We start from the raw sequence: 23,781 nt of genomic DNA on the forward strand, positions 1-23,781 counted from the left end.
CCTCTTCTTGAGGCTGAACAGGCCCGGCTCCCTCAGCCCTTCCTCATGAGAGATATCTCCAGACTCTTGGCCAACTTATTAGCTCTCCGCTGGACCTGCCCTAGGAGTCCTGCATCTGTTTTGTACTGTAAAACTCGTATCACAGTACTCCAAATGCGGCCTCATCAGGGCTGAGTAGAGCGGCAGGATCCCTTCCCTCGACCTTTCCAAAGACGCGCCAGTCCCCAGGCTCGCAGCCTCCGTGAGGGATCCGGGTTGGCAGCGCCCATGCCGGACACACAGCAGGCGGCCCCGGCGCCAGCACGGCGCACTCCGAGCGGCGGCAGCGCCGGCCCGGGAGGTTCCGGCGCGCAGTGCCCAGGCCCCGCCCGGCCGCCGTTGCCAAGGGCCGGTCGCTACCAGGGGGAGGGAGCCGGCGACGGGGCGGCGCGGATTGGGCTCCGAGCGCCCCGGGCCGGGGGCGGAGAGGCGCGGGCGGCAGCGGGTTCCGGGCGGAGCGGAGCCACATTGGGCAGCGCCGCGCGGGGTTGTGGGAGAAGGGGCCGTCCCCGCCGCCGCCCCCCGCCCGTCCTCCGGCCAAGATGTCTGACATGGAGGATGATTTCATGTGCGATGATGAGGAGGACTACGATCTGGTAGGGCGCGGGGCGGCGTGGGGGCTCAGCGGTATAGCCGGGGGTGCCGCCGGCGCGGCGCAGCTTCGGGCCGCTGCTAGTGCGGCGCTCCCGCCGCAGCAGCCGCCCCGCCGGGTGCTGCCCCGGCAGGGAGCGCGGACATCCAGGATGAGTTTTCCTCCCGGGGAGGAGGATGCGGGCAGGGACTGCGAGGGGCGGGTGCTGCTGTCGGAGCAGCCGCTCGGCCGCCTTTCGGCGGATGGAGCAGGCCAGCTCCGGGCCGGGCAGGTGGATAGGCCCGGGCCGGTGCACTGGCCCCGGGCTGGCCCCCTGTGTCCCCCGCAGGGCTCACGCTGAGGGAAGGGCTCCGGCGCGCTGCCTCCTTCTCTCTTTCCTCCTGCCCCGGCCCAAGTGTCGGGCACGAAGTGGAGTGATAAAGTTGCCCGCCCTTCTCCCCACCCGCGACTGCGAGAGGCCCTTGGGGGCAGATAGCATTCATGTGCTTGTGTGAGCAACAAACTGAGGAAAAAGTAGGGAGAAGAGAAAGGGAAGTGAGGAGAAATGGCCTCATGGCCGGTTTCTGATCCAACGGGCCGAAGGGTGCACTTATTTCTAACTTTCTTAATAGTCCTTATAGTCTTTGTAACCTTTCTTCCACTCCCTTTTTGTTTTTAATTGTAAGGTGTGGGGGGGTTTCATGTAACATTTAGTTAAATGTTAACATCAGGTTTTGTCCTAAGCTTTTAAAGTTTAAAAAAAAAAAATCTGATTAATTATAATTATGTTGCTCTTACATTATATTGGGGCTTGAAGTTTGATTATTTAGGTTGTTTTTTTTTTTTCTTTTCTGAACGTGGATTGGGTTTTTAGAACTAGAGACATTTTTTTGAATAAAGTTACATGTGGTAGAAGCTTGAGAGTCTATTGCATTCATTTCAGTGAAACATGTACTAGCAGTATTGCAGTTTCACTGAAAAACTCCAGACACTTGCTTCTGGAAGGCTTGCTTTCTGACACATTATTTGCCACTTATGAGTTTGTTTAAAATGTTTACCTGATTTTATTTGGAATAGTTTCAGGGCAGTTTTTGTTAGGAACTACTTAGAATGGTTGGATGATATTAGATACAGAGTAAAAGCATCTGGTTTTGGTTTTCAGGATTTTTTCAATTCATGTAAGAGTGCTTGTTTGACAGGCATTGTCATCAAAACTCTATGAGTTGCTTGTGTCACTGTTCCAAAAACTGTATTCCCCTTCCAGTCTCTGAATGAATTCACATTCTGTAGTTACTGGAGGAAATACAGAGTTTTAATACCATTAAAAACATTTTGTTCCAAAATTAATTTCCATTCATTTTTATTAACACTGAAATTTGTGTCCTGATTTGAAATACTGTGGTGGTTTTTTCTATGCAATACAATCAGAGGAATATTAAACATATCAGAATTTGGGTTCCACATCCTTCCATAACATGAGAACTGGGCATGCAGAGAAACCATTGGAATTGCATTTTTCAATCTATACAGATATGAATAAAAGTGCAGCTGAAACTAACACTGCTTTATGTCAGTTTTCTCCAAGAATAATTGGTCTAGTGCTTTTTGCTGTGTTTCTTTCTTTTGAAGTACTTTATTTCTCATTGGAAAAACCTTCCTGAAACACCTTGCTTGTGGCAGATTTCCACTTCTGACTGTAGTTACTTTTCCTGAAACATTTTCATTCTCATTAATTACCCTTAGCTCAGACCTTTCAAAAATTTTAAAATACTTCTTGTAATAATTAGGAGGACATTAGTTTTTTATTTTTAGTATGTATCTCCCATGTAAAGCATCAACTAATACCCAAGCTTCAGATTTTTAAAATTTAATTTTAGTTCATAATTGATGGGGGAAAAAACCCAAGAATTGAAGAATAAAAATATGCCAGCTAGATTAGTTTCAGCGTTGTGGGACTACCAAACCATGATTGACTGTTGTTTTCAAAAATGCTTGAAACTGTAATTGTAGTGTTCCACAGAACTGTTTCATAAAAATGTTAGGGGCTCTGAAGACAGGGCTGGATTTCTTCCTTTCATGTTAATATCGAGTTAAATTAAGAGAAGACTGTAAGGGGATGTGTGATTCTTAAGTTGAGCATATCAGCTGCTGCAAGAGGCTTTGCAACAAAAGAATGAGTACAAGACATAATACTCAAATCAGTGCAGAATTGAAAGCAAAAGAGCACATGTGAGTGCTGTGAATACTTTTTTAAAGAGCAGGAGGAGAGGCAGTGATTACAGAAACAGTCAATGAAAGAAGTAGCTATTTTGTCAAAATATGGTGAAACTAGGTTCAGGTCTCCCAGGGTAGCTGCCATCATAACAATAGCAGTGCAGACTCCCCAAAAAGTTAATTTTGTCAGCTTTTATTAGAAGTGGTTATGGCTGCTTCTCTTTAATGTGCACTTGACCTGCTGATTATGTAGAGACAGTCAGTTAAATTTCCTTAAGTATGCAAATATTTTGCACTTGAACTGAAGTGTGAACAGATATTTTAAAGGCCCAGATCTTTCCCAGCTACATCATGGAATTTTATATAATTAGAGTAATTACTACACTGTTAAACAATTGAAGACTATCCAGGTTGTATTGGATTGTTTCTGTTTAGTTTTTCAGTGGGTAAAAAGTCAAAGTTTTACATGTAAATGACCTTAGCCACTCCTACAAAACTTGAGTTTATTTGCTGGAGTCTTGATATCAGGAAGAAATTCCATTTATATTTGTGGGTAGATGAACCTAGATTCACAATTTGCTAGTAATATGCTGTGACAGCTTTGATTATAACATGAATTATTCCACTTTATGCTTCAATGAACAGAATAATGTTTACTGGTCATTATGAAAGCCACTCAATTTTAATTTCAAGCTTGGTGCTGCTAGGTGCCTTACATGATTTCAGTACAAGGTCTTTTTACTAGATCCAGCTTGAGGGTGGCAAAGGACAAAGAGGGAAGGACCACTGTAAATTCCATTTTTGTTTTTGGTCTGGGCCAAAGACTGTATTTTGAATTGACTTGGAGGCTAAACTCAGTCTTCCTCAAAAAATTGATTCTTCAGGCACATTGACAACACATTGACAGTTTTTATAATACATCTACTGGATTTTCTTGTTTTGCTTTAAATAAATAAGGAATCTCTGGTGTTCTTAATGAGTCATCTCTACTGTGTTCTGAAATTCAGCTTTAAAATGAATCTGAGGAAAGGTTGGACAAATATATTTGCTGAGCAACTGTTCTTTTTATCTTACGGAGTTGTGTTGTTTCAGTGAGTTACAGAAGATCTGTTACAGTTCCAGTGAGCAGTCATCAGTTTGCACCCTAGTGAGATGGCTGCAGGTTCATGAGGATTGGCACGACTCAAATACAGAGAGCATCCCTTCAGATTACTGAGGATTTCCCGTTTCAGGATGTGTTGATATTAGGAAATAAGCAGTCTTACTACTTATTTCAAGCTACATTAGTTGGCTCTTTCTGTCTTTCGGTCTGTCTGTCTTTCGGTCTGCCTGTCTTTCTTTCTGAAATACAGTCCATTGCAAAAGGAATTTCTGTATGTTACCAAACTTGATAGGCAATCTCATCAGTAGATGTATTATCCTGTCTTCTATTGCTGGATTTTAATAGACACAGTTGAAATTTTGTGTGGACGTTGTCTCGTCTTCCCAATTGCTCATATGTCACTATTATAATCATTTTATGAAATACATATATATGTTGCAAACAAGAATGTGGTAATGCTGCAAAAACAAGTATCCAGATCTAGGGAAGTCCCAAATCAAGCAGATCTGCTTGGCCCTCTTCTGTTTCTTAGTGAAGTTTAATTACAGTAGTATATGATTAAAAAAAAAAGTGTGCTTCACAGAGGACATAGAATGTACTTTTCTCTGAATTAAATATTATTTCATATTTTATATGGATTCAGCATTTATTGTGATACTCTTTATGCATTGTCTTCAGACTCATCTTCAAACACAGAATTAATATATTTGAGGTTTATTTTGCTCATTGCCATAATATCTCAGAAGGAGGTATTGAGGTAAAAAGCCTGAGAATAATTAATCAGTAAATTCTTTCTATCTAAACATTGACAATTGTCAGTAAGTTCTGGTTTTGTTGGCTTCTTTTGACAGTTATTTAGGGCTGTGTTCAGAATGGTGCTCTCAAGGATCTGATACGCAGTTGAGTCTTAGACATAAATTAGATCTAAGTTATGCTGAAAACTGGACTTTCAGAAAAGGATGCACATTACAACTACAGGGGAGCTGCATGACAGAGGTAGAAAGAAAAGGCACTTTTTTGCTGTACTTTTTACATGTTGTAATACCAGGATTTTCTTTCTGCAGTCTCCTGTCTCATTTCTATGCATCTTCCAACTGAAAAAAAAAAAAATAAAACAAAGGCAGAGCACTGCCTTTCATGGAACTCTTCTGACGCCATTGCAAATCACTGGTTTCACAGACTTCTATTCCTGGTGTCAGCCCTGGTGTGAGCCAGCAGGCACTGGATGACTTGCAGAGTTAGCGAGTAGCAGCAGGACAGAGAGACCTGGAACGTGGAAAAGAAGCCCAATGCATGGCTGAGCAGTTGCAGGCTTCTTACACAAATCGAACTCTTGTTTTCACTCTCTGGGTTTGCCTCTGTTCTTTTCCTTTTTGCTCTTTTGCATTCCAGTCAGATTGCTTTCTTTATATTCATGTGCCTGGATACCAACTGGCAAATGCACATAGAGCCTGGTAGTTGCTGTTTGTCCTGATGCCTGCAGGTCAGGAAGAGCAAATGCAAAGAACATTGTGCTTAGTAGACCTCCTAAATGCCATGGTTATGAAACAGTTAGCTGAAGTAAAATGGAATTTGTACCAGGCTTCTTCTCAGAAACAATTGCACTTCATAAAAAAAAAAAAGAATTGAGTCAGCCAAATGATTGAAATTTGGTAAAATCACAAGCAATGATTTTACCAGTGACAGTAGTATTCCAACCATGTCTTTGAAAGATCATTTTGTACAGAAATAGAACTTTCTGTATTGTCTTTTTTTCCTGGAAAGTTGCCCCTATATACCTACTTTCCCCCAGCTTCTTTTTTAGAGAAAGGTTTGCAAAGTAGGAATTAAGTTCCTGCAGTGGTGGTGAATAATAAACAGAGGAGCACAAATTTAGGTAATCACTCCAGTTAGATGGAGAAGTTAGATAGGTGATCAGGCAAGGGAGGAGACCAGAAAATTAGTAACAACAGTAGTTTTCACAAAATGCTCATATGTTGTTTTTGTTCATAAAGAACTTTACCAGGTCAGTGTACCACTCTAACAGATAGAATGCCACACATCTACCTTTAAAAACAGATAGGCTGTTATGGTCTCCGTGTTCCTGTCCCTCATTGTGACCCTGAGCACAGGGGCCGTGCTTCAGGACCTGGAATCTCTGGAGGCCACATTGACAGGGCTTCTGCCACAGTCCTCAGAAACCAGCAAGGAGCCAGACAGCACAAACCACTGGACTGCTCAGGGATGGGAAAGGGCAGGCTAGGAGCAGCCATGGATGGGGATGAGCTGGGAGCGCTGGGTGCTGTTAATGTGCCTTTGCTGCTGGGCAAACTGCAAATGGATCCATGCACAAAAAGGATGACTAAAGCTGACTCGGGTGAATTGACTTCTGTGTGTGCCCATTTTAGAAGCTGAGGCTCAATGTTTTAAAGCTGTTTACTAGATAAAATCTTATGAAAACCCAATATGTAACATAATAAAGACTTCTTAATTAAATTGGTTTCTGGATACTAATTTAACTTCTAATAAAACTTTTTGAAAGAACAATGTTCCAGACAGAGTAAACTCCATCAGAGGTTTTATCTCTGTTACAATTGAGCTAGTGTAGTAATTTCTCTGCCTCCAAAAAGCAGTGGGATGGTTTAGGATTGAATGTAAGTGACTACATTTAGAACATGCAGATTTTCAACATAGCAGTGCTCAAATAATATCCTAACTTATTTAACTGCATTTTTTTCAAGCTCTGTCAGGGTTTTCCAATTTCTTGAGTAGTGATAAAAACCCCATTTGTTTGTTTTGATGATCCTCTGAGGAAGGAATAATTCAGTGGGTTTCAAAGAGAAGTTCTGTGTACTCAGACTGCTCTTTTTTCATTTGTATTTAAAGTGTTGAAGTCCATTTAAAAAATATAATTAGGACCTTAGTTTTAAAAATTCCTAGGCCTTTTCCTTTTTTTACATCAGCTAGAGATAAATTATATCACCCAGCTGCTTTTATATCTTGAAGTTCTAATTAAGGATGTTTGTCACTATGCAAATTGTTAGGTCTGGATGCTGTAGTGGAGATTTTTAAAGTTACATAGAAATCCTATTTGTAAACCATATATTTCTACTGAATTTGCAGCAAGATTCCTACCTAGGAGGTTTGAGCTGGGGAAGTTGTTCAGGCAGGAGGAACCAGGGGTATTAAAAATGAGAGTGAGAAAAGGCTAGGCTTTTGCTATCTGAATTTATTGTTAGAAGAACTTCTCTGTTTTCAGAACTGACAAAGAAATTAATCTTTTTCTTAATTGGAACTTTGAGGATGTAGCTTTATACTTTCCTCCTTTTTTGCTTTTGGCAGAAGCTTAATGTTCTCACATTTGTATCCTACTGCACTAAGCCATCTCTGCATCAAAAGAAGACCGAGTGCTCGTCCTTCTGAATTTATCAGCTCTGGCATAATTAGCATCAGTGCTTGAAATAAGATTCAGTATCTGCATGGCTGATTTTTTTTTTTTTTTTTTTTTTTAATGGTATAAAGATTAATGGCATCAGCTCATACTTAGTTTGAAGTTTTAAAGTTTTCTTCACAGCCATTAATTCTAAATATGTCTTTTTAAAAGTAAGCCACCTCACATTTTCTGGAAGTAGAAAAGCCTTATCACCATTACAGTTTTGAGTCCATATCATCATCCTAAGTCTGATGTGAGGCAAACAGACATCAAGTGAAGAAAAAATACAACCGTGAAAACATAAACCAGTACCTTTGATACATTTCAGTGCATTTCCACTGGGGGTAAAATATATCACTAGACTTAACACTTCTTTATTATGTATTAATATTATGAAAGGACCTTTATAGGATATTGAAGTAGTATTGAGAAAAATTATCTGCAAAAAGGCTTCCTACGTGAATTCACATCCAGAATCATTGCCAGAGCTAAGATGAAAGTTCAGATGTGTCTGGCTTGAGGCTAACGGAACACATTGTCTCCTGTAAGGAATTAATTTAGTTTGCTTTCCTTTTATCTTTGCAAATAGGCACTTCTGCCAAAAATATTCCCCATTGTCCAAGTTAAGCATAAACAAGACATCAGCTGACTACACATATCTTAAATGCTATGTTGTTTAATTTTTGGCGTCCTGTATATATAAGGTGCCTGATACAGTTGTTTACATCGTTGTGTGTACCCACAGCTGCTCGATTGGAGTTGGATCAATAGGATAAGGAATTTACAAAAACAAGCTAACCAAAATGAGAGCCTGCCCAATGAAATAAGACACTTCCTGTTTTCTTTGCTGTTTTCTGTATCACATTTTTATATTTCTATGGGAATTCAGGAAACAGGTTTGTGGAATTCACAAGACTTCTCAGTCCATTCATTCTCACTAATGATAGTACTTTGTTGGGTGAAAATAAATACATAGCTGGGCAGCTTGCCTACATGTTACAAATAGAAACATTAAAAGGTAGAAGGACAAATGTCTCAAGTATCACATTTAATAAAACTTGGTTTGACTGTGGGCTCCCATAATTAGTTTTTCTTTTGAGCTACTTTTTTTTCCATTCCTTCCCATGGTTTTGGAGGAGTCCATTAATAGCAGGAATATACAAATGAGCAAAAGAATAAGTGTGCCTGATGAAGTACAGCAAGAGTAAAATCCACCCTAAAGGAGGGGACCTGACTGTGCATTACTTATGTTGGTGCAAGGGAAAGTTACTCTGACAGCAGTAACTTTGAGATTTAAACAGATTCTGTTAAAACAGTTCATCTCCTAATAGCCAAAATCCTGTTCAGAGAAGTTAGCTTGAAAATGCAGAAGTGTGAAGTGGTTTTGAATTGTGTAAACATCAAATGAAATTATTGTTTGAGCTTTGTGAGTGTTTTGTAATTTGGACATGCAGCATTGTCCTTCAGCAAAAGAAGATAAAATATGCAGGGGTTTTTCATCAGAAGTCTCAGAGTACTTCTTAAAAAAATTAAGTAGTAATTACTTCAGTTTGTTTTGCACTAGTGTACATGATGGATAATTATTCGATTAAATTATTGTGCCTATGCTGCACCCCAGCATCTTTGGCAGCATTTTTAGCATTTGCTCAATCATCTCTTGCTTCTCAGTGCAGAAGCAGCTGGTGTTATCATCATTATTCTTTCTTTTAGTTTCCTTAGACAAGGATGAATCGTTATGGCATAGAAGGGCAGATTACAGATTATCATGGAAACATTTGATACCCTCCATAGCTGAATCATTACTTGTGTGGCAGCTCAGCCAGAGTCTTTTCTGTGGGTAGCAAAGGCTGGATAATGGAGTGCCTTTAGGAGGATCAGTGGGCAGCGTGTTCTCTCCCCTCCCAGAAATGACATGTGCTCTTGGGCCTCTGCTTAAACTCCAGCATCGGCAGAATTTCAGTAATACAATCTGTACTTGTCATAAAGGTGAAGTTGGTGGAGCTATGAGTTCATTAATCCAGAAAGAAACCTGCTGACAGGCAGATGTTGGTGGATGGTGAGTCTGGCCTAGTAATGGCAGACAGAGAAAATGATTATATGGGTCCATACCTGTTATGTGCTCCAAAACCAAACACTGACACTTAATACACAAGCATTCTGTGCTAGTTGGAGTAATATGTCTTACTATTTGCTATTTTCAGCAGATTATTAGATTCTGAACCTTTTTTTTTCTCTGATTTTTTTTTTTTTCTTAAAATGTAGGAATATTCTGAGGACAGCAATTCTGAACCAAATGTGGATCTGGAAAATCAATACTACAATTCCAAAGCTTTGAAGGAAGATGACCCCAAAGCAGCATTAAGCAGTTTTCAGAAGGTTTTCTGTCTTTATATTCTGTCTCTGCTTGTTACACTAATTCACATTTTAAAATATCTGATACTGTTTGGGTTATTTTCTGAGATTTTAAGAGTAGGATTTATCTTTTCAATTACTAATGTGCTAAATTTATTATTGAGTATCTTAGACTCCTGGCTGACTGCCTTTCAGGATCATTCTTAGGGATAAATAGGACATGGTATAGTCTCATCTCAGATCTGACTTTTTAATCTTCAGGATTTACTAAGTTAATTAAACAGTTCTGAATGTGTTTTCATGCATCGACAATAGAAACCAGATCCATTTGGGTTTTTTTAATGAAATGGTGTTTTCCCCAGTGTCTTATGTAACATTATATTTGCTTTGCTATCTGATTCCAAAGCTTTAAATGCATAAATACTAAGTGACACAGAGTTTCTTTCCTTCATCTCAGTTTTAAATTTTTAATGTTTGTACACTGCTAGGAGAAAACAGTATGTTAGATGCAACTTTGTAAAGAAAAAATAGATATTTGCATCTCTTGGCTCATTTATATAGTGTATAACAAAATTAAATACATGACTTAAAAAAACAAACAACTTTCTAAAGTTTTTACTTATGAAACATGTCCTTAACTATGTTGCATTAAAACCTAGAAGCGTTTCTCCTTTGTGAAGGAAGGAACCGTAGTAATTCAGAAGAGCTTTTAAACTTAATTTAGTCAAAATTCAGTTGACTCAGTTTTACAGGAGGTGTTACAACTATTTTTGCATATGTTTTTATGGAGTGGTGTTAAAACTTAGTGTTTGGCATTAAAGTGTTTGCTGTTAGACAACAACAACAATCATGTTCACCCTCCCTACATCAACTAAGTCGTGAAAACTGATGAGATACAGTCTCACTTTTTCAATAATACCAGGAAAGAATAAAATTGAAGAACAGGGCAGAGTCAAATATTACTTTGTAAGGAACAAAGTAGGGGGGAAGGGCATGTCTGGGATATGTATATTTTAAACAATTTAAGTTTGAATAAAGCTTTTTTAAATACTGTTTTAAAAATTCTTTTCCAGGTTTTGGAGCTCGAAGGCGAGAAGGGAGAATGGGGATTCAAAGCTCTGAAACAGATGATTAAAATAAACTTTAAATTGGTAGGAATTACAGCTATCACTTGGGAGTAAATGGCATAAATATGTATTTGATCCAGAGATCTTAAGTTACTATTCTAATTTATGGCTATGACAGCTAAATCTACCAGAACCTGTCTTTTGCAGCCTTTAATGGCTACTACAGATATGGCAGGGAAATGATGTGATGTTTGCAAGTCAAAGGCAAAATGGATGCAAAATAACTGCTGTAGTCAGCTGGTACTCCGTGAAAGTGTGAGGCTCAGTCCTTGCTGTGCTGAGGTGTCACACCACTGAATGTGGTCATGTTTCCCTGTGCATTGCACTAGGACAAAACAGTGAAACATTTATATGTTATGTATGCAACTATTCCAGAGTTGTATGGCTAGTTCTGTTTTCTTCATTGAGATAAATATTGTAAATGTGCTCTGTGCAGTCCTGAAGTTATTTCTGATTCTGCAGGTTATGAATAAAGTGGTGATTTGAAAGTTTTAATAGCAACCACTACTGCATTGTCTTTCTCTATGCTTTTTTTTTCCCTGTATATACACTGGCAAGATATCTCAGTTTTAACAATTAAAACAAAAAATATAATGTGATTTTGTTTTTCTTTTAGACTAACTTTCCTGAAATGATGAATAGGTATAAACAACTATTGACCTACATACGGAGTGCAGTTACAAGGAATTACTCTGAAAAATCCATCAATTCTATTCTTGATTATATCTCTACTTCCAAGCAGGTTGGATCATCAATTCTTTCATCTTCATAGTTTTCAGTTTTGCATTTTTAACTAGGGACATTTTTTGTGTTTGGTTTGGGCTTTTTTGATCTTAATAGAGGAATTTTGACTATTCACTTGCTGTCACATATAAAAATATATTTCCCACATGTAGTGGATTCTATTAACACAGATAAATCTTCATAAACTTGTCCTTTTTTGACAATATTTACCTCTGTATTAATAAATAAGAGCTTATTTTTAGCACAGCTACACAATGTAAGTGCCGTCTCAAATATAATATTTAATTTAAAAATGCTTTTTTTTTTAATTTTGTGGGGAGAGGGAAATCTTTGCAGTGAAGTGTTGGTGTGAAATACTGCCTGTCCAGTGCACTGTTCAAGTGAGGTACATCTCCATAGATACACAGCCCAGCTCCTTTTGTTTTGTGTTGTGGTAGAAGCTTTACAGAGAGTAGGAAGGTCCCCTCACTGACTACCTGAAAGTAGCACTTTCTTTCATACAGAGGATCATTGGTCTTCAGTGCTGAGTCCTTGGTCATTATCACAATCCTTCCTGCCCTGCCACTCTTAGAAGTAGAAGTTGAATGCTGGGTTACTGTTAAGGTCTAAAGTATTGTCTTAGACTGTCCCTTCTTGGCAGAGGTCAGTGTCTCTGGTTTGTAGTTGAGCCAGACCTGGAGGGACAGTCTGGATATCATAACTTGATGTATAGTCACAGATTTGTTACCCCGCAAAGGAACAGTCATGAACAATAGTAATGCATTCTTTGTACAACCCTTGTAAAAGGTAACACTCAGCACTTTGATTTCCATTTCAAATGTTGTATTTTTGGGTTTTATGCAAAGAAACAGTTTGATGTGCTCAAGAGCTTTCTTCCACTCAGCATTGCTAGTCCAGAAAGAAGAAGACATCTTTTCCTTTGACCATTTTCCTCTCTTTGTAAAGCATATTTTCTTTTTGATATGTAAATTATTTTTATTCTTTTAAGTGGGAACAATATCACCTGTGTTTGTTACACAACATCAGAGTTCTGTTCCTTGGTTATATAAGATGGGTTTTATAAGGTGGCTTTCATTTTTCACAGATCAGTCAAGTACAGTACAAATCTTAAAATGTGACTACTTTTTAATTATATCTGTTTCATATAAGTAAAGATAGTGTAGTTAGTTTGGTTACTTTAGAAGCTGTTTGCAGTTTAAATGCGAACATTAAGTAAGAAACAGATACCTTTCTTATTTTGAAGTTCAAGCATGCACTTGTAGGTTGTTCAGATTGACTTTATTAACAGGTACAAATTTGCTGTTTACAATTATAGAATTCTGATTTTTTATGTCAGATGGATTTGCTTCAGGAATTCTATGAAACAACACTTGAAGCTCTGAAAGATGCTAAGAATGATAGATTGTGGTTTAAGACAAACACAAAGGTAAAATATATAACTTCCTATTTTTTGCTTTTCTTTGACACCTTCAGCTAATTCTTATAAATTATAATTGTGAAATTTTATTACACCTCAGTACTTTAACTTTCTTTTCATTACAGCTTGGCAAATTGTATTTAGAACGAGAAGAATATGGAAAGTTACAAAAGATTTTGCGTCAGCTGCATCAGTCATGCCAGGTACCTTTATATTCTAAATCACTGTGGCTTAGTAAACAACTTTGATGCAATGGTTTATTTTTTTTTTAATACATCTGTTGTTGGCCTTTGAGGCATTTTGCTGAGCTTTAGTACAGAGGGAAGAAATAGTGTGCCTGAATTTATTTGTTATCTGCTTGATAACATGAACAAAAAATGCTAAGTGCTTTATTCCTTTCTTAAAGATGGTTTTTGAAAAATTATTCATGACTGCAGATTGGCTTTCTCTTCAGGGAAGACGAGGAGAAGCTCATATCAATAATCTATGATGCATAGACATTTATTTTAAAATATAGCAAAGATTCCAAGTGGGCTTTATTCAAAACTGAAAGTACTGTTGTTACTTTCCCATCTGGAAGGGGAAAAAATAAATTAGCCATGCAGTCTGCTGTGCTTGTTTGTGATATTTTTCCTACTTCAGTATGGAAATAGGCTACAAATATCTGGGAAATGGTTCTGTTAGAGGCAATACATATATGTATATGTGCATTTGTGTTAGTCATTGTATTTATATACTAATAGTATGGCTTAAGGAAAGTGGTAAAGAATTAAGGTTAAAGTTTTGAGAAAAAAAATTAATTAAAAATACTGACATTTTAAATAAAGGGCTTCAAAATGTAGCCTGTGGTTAAGTTCTTTGAGTGCTATGTTTTCTGATAGTTTCATCAGAATTTCAGAGTTTTAGGAATATTCTTGTTTTTGACAGGAAATTACTGAGAGTATTTGGTTATCAGTGTTTTACTAGTATAAAACTGAAATTGCTGTTCTCTTAAAATTTCACAGTATTTATTACTTAATCTGTCCTAGACTGATGATGGGGAAGATGATCTAAAAAAAGGTACCCAACTATTGGAAATCTATGCTTTGGAAATTCAAATGTATACAGCACAGAAAAATAACAAAAAACTTAAAGCACTATATGAACAGTCATTGCACATCAAGTCAGCCATTCCTCATCCACTGATCATGGGAGTTATCAGAGGCAAGTTCATCTTGAATTTTTCATTTGTCTTCTGTTGCAGAGATTTGTTCCATGAAAATCTGATAACCAGTGTTTTTTTTCAGTTCCAACTCTAAAGACAGAGGCTTCTGTAGATTCAGTCTCATCATTTTCTTCTTGCAGGACTTGAGCTCTGCAGTTTTGGTGCCCAAGTGCCAGAGGCACTGGTCAGAAGGGCACGACGGTTGGCTAAATAACTGTTAGGAGAGAAGCAGTAGAAAGAGAAGAGGAAGACTTGCTGTTTGACAGCATGGCAGGCAGCAAAAGATGAATGCAAAGGCATCTGCAGGGGAAAGAAACAAAGGCTTGACAGGACTGCTAGCAGAATGGTTAGCAGATTGCTGTTCCTGCAATCCCCTTTTATAAATTTGTGTCTCACCTTGCTAAAACTCAGCAGGAACTAAAGGGCTTTTAGATGTACTTGAAAATATTATTTATTATTTGCAATAATGAATTGTAGTGCAAACAAGTGTGTGTTAACTTTCTTTAGAGCACTGTTATGCCTTCCTCCTTTCCCTGCTGTAGATACTGCACAGACAATCAGGCAGCAGTGTGTACTTCAGAAATAAAAGGATATAGAAAGTTTTTCTCATTTTTTCTGTGTGGTTTTGCTCAACAGATAGGGAAAATTCCATAAATATATGAAGTCTGTTGCCAGTGAAATGGAGATAAATTCTATCTCAGTTTTTGCAGTATTTTAACATAATGGTGACATAATTATTGGCTATGAGGATTAGTGTTCTTTTAAGTTTTATGGTGTGGGCTGGGTTTTGTTTTTTCTTCTTTGGAATGGGTTTATTCAAATGGCAGTGCTGTATGTTAAGGCCCTAATGCTTTTTTTTCCTAGCGATTTCAGAGAACCAAATGACTTCTGAAAATGTTTCAGTAATCTATTTAGAAATAGCATGGAACTTGAGTACAATTATTGTAGTCAGCAGCAAGCACACAATGTTCCTTTTCATCTGTGTTTTCTTTTCAGAATGTGGAGGCAAAATGCACTTAAGAGAAGGAGAGTTTGAAAAGGCACATACTGATTTTTTTGAAGCATTCAAGAATTATGATGAATCAGGGAGCCCCAGAAGAACCACTTGCTTAAAATATTTGGTCTTAGCAAACATGCTTATGAAGTCTGGAATAAATCCATTTGATTCTCAGGAGGTATTTTTTTCTTCTCCCTTCATACCACCCCCCTCACATCCCCTCACCCTTTTCTGAATATATAGAGAAATTACCCAAAGGGGAAATGGAAAAAAAAACCCCTAAACTTTCATATTATGCTTTCTGTTCTGTGTAGGCTAAACCATACAAAAATGATCCAGAGATTCTAGCAATGACAAATTTAGTAAGGTAAGATTTTCTTTTTTCTGGAGAAATGAACAAAAAGATAAAAAGAAAAAAGATACATTTTCCAAACCTGAAAAGGAATATTTTTAGAAATTGCTTTTCTCTGCACATTTAACACAGTTATCCATAAATATTGGGCAAATATTTGAGGACTACTTTTCTTTAGAAACTTAATATAAGAGACCATCGTATTGATGCCATACTATGTACGGGTGCAGAAACTGTGTTTTGTCACTTTATGGTGTGACAAGAACCGCGTTTCTCCCCTTAAGTCAAGTTGTCCCATCTTATACTGCAACTGGTCTTTTTATGCTCTGACTGATTACACAGTAGAAATTGAGTTGAGTGACATCTCATACCATAAGCAATAGAGTAATTTGCTGCATGGATATATCATGATTTCCTAAGTTAGGAGTACGAAACTTAACTCACAATGAACTCCTGTATTCTTCAAACATGTAAAAATCAAAAAAAAGCCTCATTACCTCTTACAAACAACTCTGAGAACTTCTAGAGCATGGTCATGAGGTCAATGAACTGGGGCAGGTTTTGTACACTGGGTTTTGAAGCTCACCTACTGTATCCACTCTGGCCTGCCTCTGCTCCTTTTCCCATCTTTTCCCTACATGAGAAGTAATGTCTGCTCACATTTTGAAACAGTTGATCCTGTATTGGAACAAATTGCTGTGATAATGCTGTTGTGCATTGTATACATAAAAATTGTTTCTGAAAGTGAGGATATTCATCCATTAGTGACATGGTGAATGAATAAATTACGTGGCAGTTTATTAAGGGACTATTTCCAGTAAGTCATCCCACTTTAGATGTATTTTTTTCTAATTCACTGTCATAGTTTCATGTGAATTTGAGGCAGAAGAAACTCCAGATGGCCTTACCCAATCTGATTTTATTCATATTTCTAATTTATATATTTTATCTTGACATTTGAGTATAACTCCTTCTTTAAAATTAATAATGCAATTAAAGCAGTGTTGATAAGAAATATGCAGAAGATAAAATTAATTTCAAATATTACAATTACATTTTAAACCCTTCCTATACTCTGCAGTGGGAGCTTGCATGCTTTACATATGATAAAAAGAGACTTCTGAAATAACCAATAAAATATACTGAACTGAAATTCCTTTTTTTATGAAGTAAAATTTACTGGTTTCATGTGATACAGTCCATGCCACTCACACAACTATTTATAAACTGCTCAAGACCTTAAACTCAACAGGTCTTTTTCTTGGTCATTTTAATAACAAATTAATCTTTTTTAACCAGTTTAAAAACAAATTTAAAATGTACAGAATATGAAGGACAAATAGATGTTGTTACTAAAGTGTTTGATGTTAGTATTAAACAGAAATTTAAAATTTTGTTTTGAAAGAATGGTTTTCAAGAAAAATGTCTTTCTTCAGAAGTTGCAGCTTTCGACCTTTAAACAATGCTGTGGTGGCACCTTCGTTTTGCAAAGCTTTCTCAGATGACAGGATTGAATTGTGAAAGGACATATACACAAGACAGCTATAAATAAAAATCTCAAAAGTAATATTATGCCAGAATTACTGATGAATAATCCTGGAAGCCCATATTTCTTTCATCTTCCAGTTTTTTTAGCATCGAGCTTAAGCTGGACATTGTAGAGACAGCAACAGCCTTGTAGACTCTTTTTAGCTCTTATTTGTTCCATAAAGTATGACTTCATGAAGCCAAAATTCATGTAATGATACTTTTCAAAACAGGGTATTTAAGAATAGCTTCTGAAAGTACAAAAGTTTTGAAACTAGAGTGCACTTGTGGAACAACTAAATGTTCATACTAAATTTTAGTAAATGCTGCTAAAATTGAAGCAGGATAAAGATAATTTCTGTTGCATTTCATCTTGAAAGAGTTTTTACTTACAGAGGTTCTGAATAGAAATATTTTCCACCAGTGTTTAGGATGTGGGGGTTTTTTTGAAATTGTGGAACATAATCTTATGAGTGTTTAACTTTTAAAATTAATAATTCAGTCTCTTTATTTTTCTGAAGTGCCTATCAGAATAATGACATCACTGAATTTGAGAAGATTCTGAAAACAAATCACAGCAACATCATGGACGATCCCTTCATAAGGGAGCACATTGAAGGTATTTTGAAGGCTATTATATCATTTTTTGTTTTCACTACTTGTAAGCTCCTTTTTTTTTTCTTCCCCCCACCTTGGTTTATTTTTCTTTTTGGCACTAAGAGTTCCTTATAATTACTTGTGGATGATTCCTTTACAAGTTATTTAGAAGCTGGTCAGGGCTAACTTGCATCCAGGCATGTGGCATGACTGCAAAGATATGCAGGATTTATGGAGAAAGGTCTAGAAGAGTGGGTATTTTAAGGTATCTATGGTGGTGTTTAAACACTTGAATATTTTGAGTGTTATTTTTGTTCTTTCTTCTTTTCCCATTGGAATAGTGAAATGAGAGCAACCATCACCTGTAAAGATGGTTTGTATCAGTCTCATCCAGTTTGATGTTTGCTAGTTTACAATGTTAATTTTCTGCTTCAGATTACAGACAAAATACAATGTAATGAAGGTTCCACTAATAAATATGTAGTAATATAATATGTAAAAAGATACATACTTTTTATTTATATCTTGTAAACAGTGGTTGGAGTTACAGTACCTCTACTACATTAACACATGCCTTTCTTTTCTGCTCCATTAATGTGACAAAATAAAGTTACCTCATCCATTTTTCATGAGAATGAGGAGTCTCTTCACTTGAATATAGTGCTCAGTTCTTCAGCTAACTGTTGTTTTCAAGGGTGGGTCTGATTGTGGCAGTGCAAGATCTTTTAGCTGGATAGTTACATGAAAGAAAAAGGTTAAATCCAGAGACCTGGTTTTCTTATACTTGTTTGTAAAAGAGAACAGGACAAACAGCAGAGGAAACTAAATATAACCCACTACTGATGTTCCATGTGGACTGCTGGTGAGCTGCAAGTCTTGGAGGGAGACTTGGTAAGATTAGAGCTGGATGCTCATGGAGGAAGGTGTGACAGAGCTGGAGAGCAAAGCACTGAAGAGAATTTGAATGTCCTTATATGCTACTGATGCCTCACCATTTTCACTCTGCAGTGATAAACAACGTGTTCATGGTTATGTTTACATACCTTGCCTTGTTGTTTTAATCTCCATAGTTTATTGAGACACATAATCTGGTTTTCAGTGGTATTTTATTATATAAACAGTCCTTGTTTAAACAGGTAAAAATGGATCAAGATTTTTTCCCTCTGTTAATTTATTATTGTAATTTATGCTTTCATTTTTTCCCGACTGTTTTTAATAATGTAAAAATTTAAAAAACAATGACTACCCTATTTTATTTGAGCAAAATCAGCGTCTCCATGCAGACCATTTTATACTACTTCAGTTCCTCACTGTAATTGCATTATTAGGCCCTGACTTTTAACTTTAAATGTGAATATTCCCCATGATGTTAAATGCACAGACATTTTAAGTTGCACAGCTTTAAGAATAACCCTTTTCAATTTTGTACATGGCAAACACTCTAGCCATAAATTAGAGGGACAGACATACCAGGTAATGATCTCTATGATTCATCCAGTTAACTTGAATAAATACAATTTTTACCAGAGGTCATGTTGCTCCATGTCTGAACAGTTTTCAGCTCTGTCTGTCCACCTTCAGAGTTACATATTGCTTGGATCCCTGGAAAAGGAGGGTTGTTAGTTTGCTGGGCTTCCCCACTCACTGAACTACTACCTTCAAAGACCATGGTGCTTAGTGTATCTTTCAATATGGAGTGGTATTGCAGTTTTATTTCAATACTGCTGTTTTTACAGTGTTTGTTTTCTTCTCTTACAGAGCTTTTGCGAAACATCAGAACACAAGTGCTTATAAAATTAATTAAGCCTTACACAAGAATACATATTCCTTTTATTTCTAAGGTATGTGTCAGCAGAGCCTTGCATTTGCTTAAGTAAATGATTAACTGTGAATAAAAGCTTTTAAATAAATACAGTGCTTCCAGAAATAGAACATCTAAAATACATTTTAAACCATAAAGTACTAATGATGCACTGCTGGCAGCTATGCAGTGCAAAAATGTAAATTTCAAGTGTCATCCAACTGCTTTTTATAATATGTACTGTGATACACTTACAAAATACTCAACTACCATATTCTACTTGGTGTAGAAAATAACTTTTCTTAAGAAAAGTATAAAAAGTGAAATTTGTATAATAAAAAATGGAATTATGGACATAAATTTTATGAACATAAAAATTAAAAATTTAATCCCTTTTGTTCATAAACTATCTTCACGTGTTTGTGTTGTACAAGTTACAGAACTGTGGTAGTAGAACAAACCAAGTATTATCATAGAATCACTGATTTCACTGCCTAATCTGCAAAGAATGGAATAAAACCCAATGGTAATATATAAGACCCATCTTCTGTGGGACTGTGATTTTGCCTGCAAAAGTTCACTGTGTTACAAAATACATCATAAAATATTAGGGATGCCTATTTTCTATGCTTAAATTCTCTTTGGAACTTGGTATGCTTTTTTATTAAGCTAGACTTAACAATTGTAGAACTTGCTTGAGCCAGAAGATGCAATTATGTCTCTAAATGGTTTTGAGTGCAGATCCATTCTTTTCTGATAATTATTGTCTTATTTTATTTCCTGGGTTTTTGTGGTTGTGGTTTATTCTGTTGTTGTTTGGTTTGGGATATTTTTTATCTGTTTGTTTTTTCAGTAAGTCAGTAAAGGAACTCATTTCTGGAGCTTCTAAAATTTTGCTTTCCCCTCTTCAGCTTTTTCTGAGAGGTTACCAGTCTCTTGATTCTTGGCCATGTGTCCTTTGGGTGGAGGTCTTTTGCTTAATAGATCAGTATTGAATTGATACTTATGAACAATAAGAAATAGAGGTTAAATCAAATTCTGTATATGAAAACAAAGATTGGAGGTTTAATGTTGCAGAACATAGTAGCAACATAATGAGTTTTCTTTTTGTTTCAGGAGTTAAACATAGATGTAGCTGATGTGGAAAGCTTGCTTGTGCAGTGCATATTGGATAAGTATGTACCTGATTCTTGATCTTTGATTACTTTAAAATAATCAAACTATAGAAGAAGCAAAAAAACAGTATTTTGGGGCATTGTGATAATACTGGTTGATTGTAGAAGTGAAAGGTAACGGTGCTAACTTTGGATTTGCTTGGTTTCTGAGCAGTAAAGTATGTTTGAAAGATGGGAGACGAGAAAATTATACAGGGAGATTGAGTGGCATCTTTTTACTTTAATTCTTAATTACATAATAAATCCCCTGAATTATTATGAAATTATGAAAGTTGTTATTCTTAGTAATTGCTGCTTACACCCATGTATATTTTTGAGTGCATTTTCAAGTTGACAGATTGGTAGTCTACTGCCTTAACTAGAAAAATTTAACTACAATTTGTAAAACCTATTTTTCTTGAGGGTAACTTTTTATAACTATTACAAAAATGTAAGTCATACATGAGCTTGTATTGTTTGACGTCTCTTCACATTAATCTCCATTTTTCATGATTCTTTGACTATCAAGAACTGCTTATGTCATATTGCTTCAGACTTTGTATGGGCTCATAGCCAAGCAGATAAAATATGCATTGAATGCATATGAATGCAAATATGCAATGAATTTGTTCGGGTTTGGTTTGTTTTTTCCAGTTATGATGACAGCTTAATAGGCAGTACTGCCCAGGACAGTAATGATAAAAGTGCTGAATTCTGAAATGGACTTTGTGCCTCTCTTGTATGAGACCTCTTACTTTACCTCTGATTTATTGTTAGCTCCAATTTCCATGTCCATTAGCAATTTATAGTTTTTATTTATTTACTTCTAGCACTATACATGGCCGAATTGATCAAGTCAACCAGCTCCTAGAACTGGATCATCAGAAGAGAGGTGGTGCACGTTATACTGCGTTAGATAAATGGACCAACCAATTAAATTCTCTCAACCAGGCTGTAGTCAGCAAGCTGGCCTAACAGAAACCAAGCTTCTACAAACGTACTTAAGGCAACAGTGCAGTGATGTAAACCTTAAAAGAACTGGGAATGGCAAAACTACTGTCGGTTGGTGTGCCCTGAAATTATTGGAGTTATGACAGAAGTGCTTTTTTGATCAGCTGGTTTGTGTTTTGCTGCTGCATTTATCCCAAGAAAAAAACAGCTTTAATCTCCAGAAGAAAACCAAAATGCCACGGGATTTATGCTGTATTGACATCTTGCCCTAAACATACAACATCCTAGTAATTTGTCAAGGGGCAATTAATGACCAGAGAGAAGATTTTTGTCATGATTTTAAATACACTGACACATTACTGTTGGTTAAATTTAAACATGTTTTACCTGCAGAAATTCTCTCACAGAAATAACCTGCAATAACTTGAAATGCATACCCTTTTGAACACTTCCTTTTCTCATGTATAAATTGAAATGTTTGCTGCATTTTGCAAAATGTCAGTTCTCCAAAAATGTGTCCATATATTTCTGTACCTGCAGTGTAGTAAAGGTTTAGAAGAAACCCCATAATTATAGTGGCATACTGTCACTTAGGTTTCAAGCAGCAAAATAAACAGTGCAGTTCAGAAATTGTACAGTTTGTTTCTTGATGTGCTTTCATTATACTTGAATTTTACTTGTGTTATTTTTAAAAGAAAATAGGAATTACTTACCACATTTGTGAAGGACAATATGGAGATTCTAAGTCTGAACCCCTTGGTATGTGTGCTGTTGATTTTTCTTTTTTTTTCCCCTTGAAATAGTGGAACATAAATACTAAAGAGCTGACATTTAGCAGCCTTGCTAACTAACTTTTAGCTTCAAGATGCCAAACTGTTATCAGTCCTGTCTAGTTATGTTGGTGGGTATTTGGCATCTCTCAGGGATATGCTTGGCTTTTATTTTGCTATTTCAAGAACAGAGATCTTCCACACAGTTCTGTGGGAATAGAGATGCAGACCCTGATTGTTCTCTCTCTTTGCCTAATCTGGTCTTTTGGAGCAGATTCAGTGTATAGAAAACGACACAGTGTGTATGCAGTAGGGACACAGAACAGTGACCTTGCTGGTAATGGAATCTGTTCTGTCCCAAATGTTTGAATGTATTGCAGTCCCTTCAGAGTTGCTGTTCCCTAGCACAGTATAGCCACATGCCTTTTGTGTCCTAAGATTTTGGGATCCTCAGCATTTCAATATAACTGCAGTGTTGACCACAGAAAATTTTATTGCTGTAACAGATTGGAGCTGACAGAAAAATTCTCTTGCAGGTCTCAGAAATGTAGTAAAAAGGGTCAGATTTTCCATAAATGCAAGTGTTGCAGTTTAAAGCTGAGAGCAGTGTGTGATGGTACACACAAGCAGTGACACACACACAGACATTGTAATAGTAGAAGGAAAAATCTGTATGCAGAGTAATTAAAAACACCTCAAAAATAATGAAAAAGCCTAATAAATTACAAATGTCCATCACATACACGCAAGGCAGCATGGTAAACTTAGTGTTCTAGGGCAGGATTTAAATTGGTAACAGGTTATAATTAAATAGGATAAAATTAACTTCAATTTGAGGAATAGTTATTTCCCTTAGAAAATTATTTTGCTCTGCAGTTGTCAAAGCAAGTAATTTTTTTTTTCCTGGTATTTACACCATAAAAGTTAATGTGTACCATGAGTAGCATAATATTGAATCTTGGGTGAGATTTTCTTCTTCACTCATGTATTTTTTTACCAATAGGTGTTTTTAATTTATCCATTTACTTAAAACAATAATTTAAAATTTAAATTTTTAAGCAAAGATTTTTGCCTTTGTAAAATCTGTATATAAAATTTAACTAAAGCACCTTGTATTTTATTTCCTTATAATGCTGTGATAATGCTGAGTAATGTAGTTTTTACTTTGAAAATTCCAGTAGTACCTGGCAATGTGAAGTTGAACTTAACAACAGTGCACAGTCATTGGGACCCTTACCTACAGGTTCTTTCTCCCAGGGGGACAGGGGATTGTCAGAGCTATTTCAAGGTTCTCCTTCCCATGGAGACAGGGGACAGTGACAGCTATTTATTTGAGTAGGTCTCCTTTCTCTGCCATTTCCCAATACCCTTGCTGTAGGAAGGAACAACTCATCTCTTCTAAAGGAGGGGGGAAAAGAGAACTGTCCATAAACTTACAATCACTGAAAAT

General features: G+C 36.8%; 1 protein-coding gene across 2 annotated transcripts; it reads left to right on the forward strand.

The window, feature by feature from the left end:
* Positions 1 to 452: 452 nt before the first annotated feature.
* Positions 453 to 22,196, forward strand: COPS2 (COP9 signalosome subunit 2). Of its 2 annotated transcripts, none has more exons than XM_058846904.1 (13): positions 453 to 635; positions 9,601 to 9,714; positions 10,764 to 10,841; positions 11,434 to 11,559; positions 12,898 to 12,987; positions 13,104 to 13,181; positions 14,007 to 14,181; positions 15,179 to 15,357; positions 15,494 to 15,546; positions 17,580 to 17,677; positions 19,414 to 19,496; positions 20,573 to 20,631; positions 21,441 to 22,196. In XM_058846904.1, the coding sequence occupies exons 1-13, from the start codon at positions 582 to 584 to the stop codon at positions 21,583 to 21,585; spliced, it is 1,332 nt and encodes a 443-aa protein (XP_058702887.1). In that variant the 5' UTR covers positions 453 to 581; the 3' UTR covers positions 21,586 to 22,196. The 2 variants fall into 2 exon arrangements, with proteins under 2 accessions (XP_058702887.1, XP_058702886.1); XM_058846903.1 differs by having other exon boundaries at positions 479 to 635; positions 12,877 to 12,987.
* Positions 22,197 to 23,781: the final 1,585 nt, after the last annotated feature.

Source organism: Poecile atricapillus, chromosome 11 (genome assembly GCF_030490865.1).
Source record: "Poecile atricapillus isolate bPoeAtr1 chromosome 11, bPoeAtr1.hap1, whole genome shotgun sequence".
NCBI classification, from domain to species: Eukaryota; Metazoa; Chordata; class Aves; order Passeriformes; family Paridae; genus Poecile; species Poecile atricapillus.